This window comes from Lagopus muta, chromosome 21 (genome assembly GCF_023343835.1).
Source record: "Lagopus muta isolate bLagMut1 chromosome 21, bLagMut1 primary, whole genome shotgun sequence".
In the NCBI taxonomy this organism is placed as follows: Eukaryota; Metazoa; Chordata; class Aves; order Galliformes; family Phasianidae; genus Lagopus; species Lagopus muta.
The window spans coordinates 889,157-898,965 of record NC_064453.1 but is presented as its reverse complement, the minus strand read 5'-3'; the positions used below and the strand labels follow the sequence as shown (position 1 = coordinate 898,965).

General features: G+C 48.0%; 2 protein-coding genes across 2 annotated transcripts; one reads left to right on the top strand and one right to left on the bottom strand.

The window, feature by feature from the left end:
• The first annotated feature begins 18 nt into the window (after positions 1–18).
• Positions 19–4,902, top strand: DFFB (DNA fragmentation factor subunit beta). The gene is made up of 7 exons (XM_048967755.1): positions 19–158; positions 230–356; positions 435–623; positions 1,198–1,277; positions 1,421–1,594; positions 1,809–1,909; positions 2,228–4,902. The coding sequence occupies exons 1-7, from the start codon at positions 45–47 to the stop codon at positions 2,442–2,444; spliced, it is 1,002 nt and encodes a 333-aa protein (XP_048823712.1). The 5' UTR covers positions 19–44; the 3' UTR covers positions 2,445–4,902.
• A 114-nt stretch (positions 4,903–5,016) lies between these two features.
• C21H1orf174 (chromosome 21 C1orf174 homolog) lies at positions 5,017–6,999 on the bottom strand. Its single transcript, XM_048967756.1, has 3 exons — positions 6,481–6,999; positions 5,687–6,172; positions 5,017–5,342 (listed from the first exon to the last, which is right to left on the bottom strand). Exons 1-3 carry the CDS (start codon positions 6,532–6,534, stop codon positions 5,235–5,237), a joined length of 648 nt encoding a protein of 215 aa, XP_048823713.1. The 5' UTR covers positions 6,535–6,999; the 3' UTR covers positions 5,017–5,234.
• Positions 7,000–9,809: the final 2,810 nt, after the last annotated feature.

Sequence of the window (9,809 nt, the reverse complement as noted above, 5' to 3'; positions counted from 1 at the left end):
CGCGCATGCGCACGGCCGCAGGCGGGGGAGCGGCGGGCGCAGCGATGGCGGCTCCTCTCAGGCCATTCCGCCTCCGCCGCCCCGGCAGCGCGCAGAAGTTCGGGGCGGCGGCGGGGAGCCTGCGTGGGCTGCTGCGAAAGGGCTGCCGGCTGCTGCAGGTGCGGATCGGGGGTCGGGGGTCGCGGATCTCGGTCCCGTGGGTCTCGGACCCGAATGACCGCCCGGGCAGCTCCCGTTGGCAGGCAGCCGGCTGTGCCTCTACGAGGACGGGACGGAGCTGAGCGAGGCGTTCTTCCGCACGCTGCCGCCGCAGACGGAGCTGGTGCTGCTGCGGCCCGGGGAGAGCTGGCCGGGCTGTGAGTGCGGGGCTGGGCGGGGAGCTGCGGGCTGAAGGGCGATCCGTGTGCGGCTGCTGACGGGCGCTCCGCCCGCAGGTTGCGGGGACCTGGAGCGGTTCCTGGCCGCCCTGTGCTGCCGGACGGACGCGGTGCTGGAGGCCGCTCGGAGGCTGCTGGAGGACGAACGGGCGCCCCGCAGGCAGAGGCTGCTGGCGGATCTGATCCACAACCTGAGCGGGGACGGCGCGGCCGAGCGCCGGGACGAGGACGGGAAGTGGTTCGAGGGTACGCGATTCCTCTTGCTCCCATGGAACTGCGGCAATGCCGGCTGGCGCCCGGGGTGCCTTGTGCCGATAAGAGCCCCGGCCCTGCCCTGCTTTGCTGATATCGATAAGCATTGCTCAGATCCGCTCTTGGCCTTCTCTTCCCCGGGCTGAGCCCCGTGGTTCTCCCTGATGCTCCGGACCCTTCATCTCTGCAGCCCTCTGCTGGGCGTGCCAGAGATCCCAGTCAGGCTTGAACAGAGGAGCCCAGAACCCTGTGGAACAGCATACAAAGAGCACAATAATGCTATTCGATAGAGCAAATTCTCAGTTACAAAACACTGCTTTTCTACGCAGTCACCACCATTAGCTGTGCATTCTCACCAGTGATGAACAACAGCCTGTGTGTAGCAGCTGACACAGCCCTGCTCTCAAAGTAGATGGGCTGTGTGGTTCTGTTAAGCCCTGACAGCAGGCTTGAGCCAGTGAAAGAAAAAAGCCTGTATACTGAGTTTGTGAAAAGAAGGCATAAGGACACATCTAAGCAGATGCACAGAACTAGAAGCAATGTACTAAATTAATCTGGTTCTTTTTAGGTCTAGAATCTCGTTTTAAGAACAAATCAAGCTATATGCGGTACAGCTGTGAAAGCAGAATACGAAGCTACATGAAAGAGGTAAAAGTGTGACTGCACGTTAAGTACACACTCACACGTATATATATATATAAAGTACCTTTGTAGTCCAGCACAGCACTTGTAGAAGAGACACAAGCTGCTCCAGATGCCAAGGAATGACTGTACTTTCTTTTTTTTTTTAGGTTAGTAATTTTATTTCAAACGTTCATCCTACAGCAAGAGATGCATATAAAAGGATACTCGACCTGATGTCGGATAAACTGAAATCTGTGAAATATAATGGCAGCTACTTCGACAGGACAGAGGAGGAGGCAGCGATGCGCCTGTGCACAAAGGAGGGATGGTTCTCTTGTCAGGTAGGTTCAGCCCTGCTCCAAAGCAAAGCCCTGCTCTGGTTGTAAGAAGCAGCAGTGACAACTTCAGAGGAAGGAGATGGTGACTTCAGTGCTTGCATAGAGAAGAGCTGAGTTTTGGCAGTGTTTTCACCTGTGTCTGGTTGTGGTGAGAGGAAGCTGCATCAGTTCATGACTGGGATGAGCCGGGATGATGAGCAGCCATCTTGTTTTACAGGGCCCTTTTGACAGAGATGACTGCCCATGTAAGCATTCTATCAACCCCTATACTAACAGGGAAAGCAGAATCCTCTTCAGCACCTGGAATCTCGATCACATGTATGTATAAAGCATCAATCCAAATTCACCTGTTCAGATTTTGCCTGTATGGGAATTCACCCTGCTTACCACATTATCCTTTATGAAAGATATCCTCCCTTCTTTCCCTTTCTGGCAGAAACCTTCACACCTCTTTCCAGGCATTGTGTATTTCTGAAGCAAAGGGAATTTGCTAAATTGATTTCTTCATAAAAACACTTCAAACCTAGTTGTAGTAAAATAATGCAACTTCTGCCTTGCTTTAGAAGGAAGATGGAGACATACTGATAAGGAAACAGATTTTGCTAGCAATATTGTTTTGTCTTTTGCATTCTGCAGAATAGAAAAGAAACGTAGTGTTGTCCCAGAACTGGCAGAAGCTGTCAAAACACGAGATGGAAGAGAAGTGAACTGGGAGTACTTTTATCAGCTATTGTTTACAATGCATAATCTAAAACTTGTACATATTGCTTGCCATAAGAAAACCAATCACAATCTCAGCTGTGACAAAACTAAAATTTACAGAAAAAGGAAGCAAACCCATGAGATTGCATAGTGCTCTCTTTGGAAGCAACTTCTGGTTTTGTTTTTTTCCATTTCAAAATCATGTAAGATGGCATCATGTTTAAGTCGCTCTTGTTTCTTAAACAAAACCTTACTTAGCAAGTCTCTTCTGCCAAGGACTTCTTCCTTTATCACCTCCAGTGCATTAATTGAACTGCAATCTCACAGAGCACGCGTTCAGACCGTGCCTGATTCTCCCACCTTAGGTGACACTGTGCTGAGTGTGATAAGCTGACTCACAGCCGCAGTGTGCAGAATAGAGGCCAGAAGCTGACACTGATGATACCTTATGATTTCTTGCTTGCTGTAATAAATCTAGGTGCAAAATGCATGGTACAGAAACGGAACTTTCTTGCAAATGATTCAAAGCACATTGATACTGCTCTGAATGTTAAGCCAAACAATACTTCAGGGTAATTATTCTGTGCCTTCACCAGGAAGACAGGCACTGTACTGCAGACAGGCCAAATGATTCAGTGGCAGAGCTGCTGGCTTTTCTCTACGAAAATACCTGCACTCGTCTGTGACCATTCAATCCACTGTTGCATAGATGCATGTCTTCTAGGAGAAAGCATGTGGTGCATCTCTGCTTTTATCACCCTTGTGCTCTGGCATCTTTCCCACTGATTTCCCTCAGTCTTTGCCTCTCTAGATCGAGCTTTCTTGAAGCAACACATACAATCTTATTATACAGTAATCGTGTTTGTCTGCAGAAACTGCTTCTGTGAAACACTCTCTACCTCTCAGGTAACAAAATACAAGTAGATCATTTTTTACATTTTTTTTTCCTAAATATCAGCTGATAGCAACTGAACTCTCAGGGATGAGTATTTTTTAAATCAAAAAATAAAAGTGAAATCACTGCCATCTTTCTGTGTATCTGGAGGTAGAGGTGCGTGAGTAGTCAACAGTAAGGTACAATACAGCATGGCCACTGCAGACGAGAAGGACTTAGCACAGGAAAAGGTGCTTATCAATTAAGTAGTGGATGTTTACCAGACATTAACATCATTTACCTCAAAGGAAAGTTCTGGATGTTTACTTTGGTTGTTGGTTTTGGTTTTTTATTTCCATTTTCTTCCTCTCACCTCCTTCTCTTTCTTATCAGATAAATTCATCTATTTCAGACAGGATTGTTATTAAGATAGTATTGCTGTGTGAGTCCTGACTTGCTGGGACTTGGAAATGCAGGAGTTTTGCTACAGCCAGTGCTAATTAAAGCAACAATTCAATTCCTTTCCCCCAAACATCTCTACATGAAAAATAAGCAGGTGCATTTTCAGTAAGGAGCTCCATTGGATTGAGCCTTTCTGATCATCTCACTGAATCTACATCAACTGTAACAGAGGTGAAAATGCACGTTCTGGTGTTTTGGTGTTGGGGAAGGGACTGCAATAAAGACTCTGACAACAAGCACTGTGCTGTCAGCGTGGCACATTTCTTACAAACACCATTTTGCACTGTGTGTGAAGATACTGCCTAGGGGAAAAAAATTAGTAAGATGGCATTTAAGGAAAGCTGGGAGAACTGCTTTTAGATGGAGTTGTGATGAAAACCACGAGCACGCTAAAATATGAAGGTTTTTTTTTTTTCAGTGTTACAGACTTAAGAGTAAAAAGGAGCCAAGAACTAGCACTGACAGAAACAATACATCAACTGGAGTGGGAATTTGAATAAATTAACATGTCATGCATATACGATTTGTTTGGCTTCAGATTTTTGAATGTTCAACACACTGTAGCTGTAGAAATTAATATTGATTTAAACCATCTGCTGATCATATTTTCTCTGCATTTTTAGAAACAGTTTCTTTATTTTTGTAATAATAAATATCTGAGAGCTTCTTGCAGAATCACACTTTCAAAGCATTATCATGAACGCTGGATGAGTTAGCAATTCCTGGAATCATATGAGGTTGCTCATCATCATCTAAAAAATGCAGGCCAGAAATAACAGATTTGAAGGCCTGACCCATATCTACTTGGCCACCAGCACTTGTTTGTCTACCAGTAAAGTCCTGCTGAGAGATTCTGTTCTGCCTTTATCACTGCCAATGTGTTTCTTTACAGAATTTCTGTTCATAACCTTTGAAAGTCATTTGAACATAATGAACAATCTGCATTACTGAGCTGTCAAAAAGGCAGTGCTTACAGCTGATGTGGTAGAAGATGGAAGCTGTGAGCTTCACGTGGTTGTTCAGAGAACAGAGGAGCAATAAAAAACACTACTTAATGTCTGGGAGATTAAAAACACTGAATTCATAATCACATATGTGCATTGAGTTTTGCCAGCAGAATTGCATTTTAAAGGCAAACAATGCAAGACAACTTGCACAACAGAAGCTGGTGTCCCTCTTTGAAGTGAGCAAGTCAAATGGCTGCATTACTAGCAAGATGCTGTAATGGCAGACATCCCAGAAAGAAAAGAACTGTCCCAAGATGGTAATTTTTTTTAAAAAGTGAGAATAGGCCAAGTGTTTGCTGTAAATATGAGTTCAGACTTGTAACAATAGGAGCTGATATTTTCCATGCTTTTTTATAGGTACTAGTGATTAATAATCAATTACAATTTATGTCCAGTTCTCTGAGCATTCAGTCAAACTCTGCCCTAAAAAAAGTGTGGGGAATCCTGTATCTGACAACTCTGTAGAAGCAGACTCTACCCATTCTCTAAGAAAATGCAAACACTGACATCATGCTAGTGATACAGCCAACCACCAGCACGCTGGTAGAAAGACAAAAGAAAACTGAAAACAAAGTTTCCTCTGTTTTACACTTTGCTGCTAGAGAGCATCCTCGTCCTCCTCCTCATCTTCCTTGGCGATGAAATGCAGCCTTCTGTATTCCCTCCTGCTCATTGCTGTGCTCGGGAGTACAGCTGCTAGCTGATCCTAAAAGAAGAAATCATGAAGTGAAGTTGCTGCGAAAGGCAGGCCTCCCCATCTCCAGCAGTTCCCATTCTTCCCCACTCATACATGAGGCACTAACACACACATGCAAGTGGCATCTGAATAAACCCTTAGAGTGCAAAAGGGAGCCTGTCTAAACCAGCCACTGCTCGTGGTCAAAGTGAGGGCTGCCATTCCCTCTGCAGTCTTGAAAAGGATGCACAGGAGATAAAAGTCCTCCACAAATGAATCTTTGCTGCTCCCACTAAACACAGCACTGATGAAACAGATAAAAGATGAAGGCATCACATGTCCAAATGTTCATAGTGTTAAAGGCAGACTCTCACCTGCATAAAGTCAATGTTTCCAAAGAACCGATCCACTGGCATCGGCTGGTTACTGTCTTCATCCAAGAAAGCACTGTTATCCAGTTCTCTTAGTTTCTTAGGGATGTCTCCGTCCTTCAAGTCGGTCCCTTCCAAAAGCAAGCTCTCACAGCTGCTCCCCTCCTCCCTGCAGGCACGATCTGGCAGATTCTCACTGCTGTCTGTTTTTGAAGAAGCTCTCCTTGATTTCGCTGCACATGGCTTTGAAGAAACATCACGTTCCTTCCGTTTTTCTCCACCAGTCTCTGGGATGCTTTCACTTTTTTCCAGTTGAATTACCTGGTCATCTCCTGTACCTTCTGGAGTTGAGCCCTCAGCGGGTGCGTTAGGGGCAGCAGGGTTCTCAATCCCACACACACAACCTGCCAGTCCTGACTTCACCAGACTCGTTCTTTCGCATTTTAGCCTCTTGGAGGGCCGTTTGCCAGCTGCTTTGTGTGAACAAGTCTGTTAGGAAAAAAAAGAAGCTCCTGAAGTTCAAAAGCACCTGAACACATCGGCAGCCAGCTCGTGTGGGGAGGCCGGGCACGAAGCTCTGAGAGGAACCTCACCCAGCACAGCCACAGCGGGAAACACGAGCGGGAGAATAAAGAGGTCTAAACAGAGCCTCGTACAGCTCACGGCCAGCAGAGCACAAAGCAGGGCAGGACGTGGCTGACCGCCATCCCCGTGCCATCCGCACGGCTTCCACATCCCGAGCGCTCTCCAGGCGCTCCCCGTCCCGTCCCGCTGCAGCAGCCCGATTCGGCCCTCACCTGCCGCCTCCTCCCGCCGCCGGCCCCGCTGGCCGCCTTCCCGCCCGCCGCCATCTTGGGGAGGGGCGGTGATGCCCGGCCTGGTCCGAGCGCAGCGCTGCGGGCCGCCCTTACCGACGGGAGGGGCGGGGAGAGGCCGCGGGCTGCCGGGTATCCGGGCCCGTCGGGACGTTAAGTCGCCTTTTGGTGAGGCAAAACGCAGCTCCCAGATTTTCTCCTGGAAAGGGACTAAAATAAATTTGCGTGCAGGCTGTGTGGGTGATAAACGCGTCAGGTCTTTAGCTTTCCAGCGCCTTCTTTCTGGAAGCTTTGGTTCTAAGATGTGCATTGGGAAGTCGTGATCCAGCCCTCGGGGAACGAATGGCGTCAGGAATGCAAATCCCTCCTTAACTTCAAGGGCTGCGAGGAGAGCCAGGAGTGTGATGAGCTCTGTGTGTCCTCATGGGAGGCGATGGCTGTGGGTTGCTCCAGCCTACAGCTCTGCCCATAGCACAAAACCACATCCCTGCTTTCTAACTGCGTGCTTTTGGGACACAATGGGGATCTCTATCGTTCAGGATAGATAATGTGCTTCCTTGCTGCAGAGCCACGCCGCAATTCTCAGCTTGGGGCTGCTACCTGTGCTCCCACCCCAAGCCAGCACATAACATTCCCATCTGCGCATCCTGGTCTGAAAAAAACCACACAAGCAACAGTTTAAAACTCAGAGATGCGGCAGCAATATTCCTCTGAGGACATTCAGCTTTTTCTCAGCACTGCAACACCTGCAGAAGTTGGAGAACAGGCCTGGTGCGTTGTTGTGCAGCTTTGCTCAGTGCTCAGGGGTCTTTTGCGCTTTGTTCTGTGGCTGAGATGATTCGTATTCTCCTCCAAAGCACCAAAACTTGCTCCACTGTCAGTGTTGTTGCTCGCAGCCAAGGAATACAGATGATTGTTTTTATTATGCAGTGAAAACTTATACTGCCTCATAAACAGGAGAGACTGGAACTGGCTGCAGAGCAGCTTTTCTGCTGCTGGAAAGCTTGGTTGCCATTTCAATTTCTTCTGTGAACTGAAAATAGCAAGGAAAAAAAAAAAAGGATTTTGAAGATGTTAATGAATGGTTTCCGTAACCCTGAGGTGCCAGACTCAGCCTTGGACACATCCATGCACATCCTTGTCTGTGCACACCTTGCACAAACAAAGCCAGAACGCCAGGGCTTAGAATCAGCTTCATAACGTTTGGAAAGACTTCTGAGATCGTCAAGTCCAACCATCAACCTGTCGAGATTCTTTGCAAAGCTCCTGGATTCCACGTGCTGCGTTCTCTCTCAATAACAATCTTCCTTCATGGGAAAATGGGGGCAATTTCACAACTGCAGATGTTGCATTTTCTGATCGCTCTCTGAGAAAACATCCATTGCAGAGTGCAGAGAGGCCCCCAGGAGAGGCAGCAAGAACCCCGTCGGAGATCTGCCCGCATCTCAGAGCTCAGTGCCTCTGGAGTGCCTTGAAAGGCTGCGCAGAGACTGCCAGCAGCCAACAAGCCCTTAAAGAGAAGCAGAGCAGCGCAAACTATTTACATTAAATTCACATTTCCACATAAAAGAGGACTTAGTCTCAACCATATTAAAAAGTGGTTTTTATTAGAATCCGTCATCTAAGCAGGAAGGAAAAAAAAAAAAAAAAAAAAAAAAAAAAGAAAGGAAAAAAGAAAAAAAAAGCCATTTTCTGAGCTCCCTTGTTTTTATGAGAGCTGGCTGGCGGGTATGAAGCAGCAGCTGATGAGCTTATTGAGCAGGAAGGGAGGCTCGGGCTGTGAAATTCGATGTGTAAATTAGCTTCTTGCAGCACTTGTCTCTGTGCCTGTCACTTCCACCAGTGTCTCTGTCTGTTATAATCCTGCAAGTTCATTTGGTTAAACATTAGTGACATGCAAGGGACAGCAGCCAAAAATAACGTTGCCTGTAAATGTAACGGCTGCAAACTGTTGAGTGAGAGATCTATCAAACTAACCAAGCATCCAGCAGGAGCACGGACTGGTCTTTTCCTGCTATGGAAAAGTTATTTTTAGCTCGAGTGGCTGCAGTCATTCTTCTTCATTAGCAGCACCTGGGGAGAAAGCAGCATGATGATGCACCACCCCCAGCTGGGGCAGTGAGATCTGGGCTGTGGCGTCCCTCTGCCCGCTGCCCTCGGCCTGCTGGCAGAGCAGCTCCAGCAGGATGGCTTCGCTGAGCTTTGGAGACACAGCTTTTCCCCCTGTCGTTCTTCCCAGTCGCACCGCCGCAATGTTGTCATGCCAACTCAGGTAATGACAGTGAATACTGAAGTGCTGATCTGGGGCTCCTGGAGCCACTGTCTCCTGGAAGAATTGCTGATGAGCTGATAACCCAGCCAGAACTGAAACATTCAGGGGAGCCTGCAGCCCTCTGACACCCGCTGCCCTGAGCAGTACCACCCTGAGTGCCTCTGCACTGCTCCAATCCAAATAAGACCTTTGTATTCATTACTTAGAAATACTCACACCAGGAACCAGAGAGGCCATACATAAAAACAACAGGAAACCCATGCCACGTAATTACATTTTACGCTTGCCACGTGAAAAACCTTTCTGAGTCTTATTTTAGATTTCTTTCTTATCAAGAACAAAATGCGGAGTGCCAGAATATGGAGATAATAGAACAGTACACTGCCTTTGCCAAAAAAGAAATTCATTCCTTTAATGAAAACCCTCAAGGCAGATGTAAGAACCCGAGTGCAGAGGAGCTGCCTGCACTGGCAAGTGCTTCTGGTGCAAATACCTGGCTTTTGTAGCTGTTTCAAGTGGTAATACGGCAAAGCCTTCTTCCCCAGGCACTGCCCACAGCTTCATACTCTTCCAACGGCTCCAGCAGCGCTGAGCAATGTGGATTTTTTAAAGCGCCTCACAAAACCCGAGTAAATCTCTCCCAGCACAAAACAGCCCACTAGGACCGGTCCTCCGCAACCAGTAATCGGTGTGATTACACTGCTGCGGCAGCCCAGCATCGCTGCCACAATGCAGACCCACGTTTTGTTCCGATTGCATCTGATCGCTGCGTTAACAGCGTCGTGCAAACAAGTCTCCTCCGGGTGGGGGGCTGCAGACGCTGGGGGTCACTGTTCCACCGGAGATGCCTTGAGAACCGCAGCTCCTGCCCGCTGCCACTGCCTGCGACCCGAGACCTGCCTGGCACACGGCAGCCCTTCTCCTGCCCTGGGCGCAGAGCTGCAGCCTTACCCAGCCCTGCTCAGCTCTTCTCCCAGCGACAGGCAGCGTTTCGGTAAACGTTCTCCATTATTTAGCGTTGTTTCTTTGGGGAGATTAA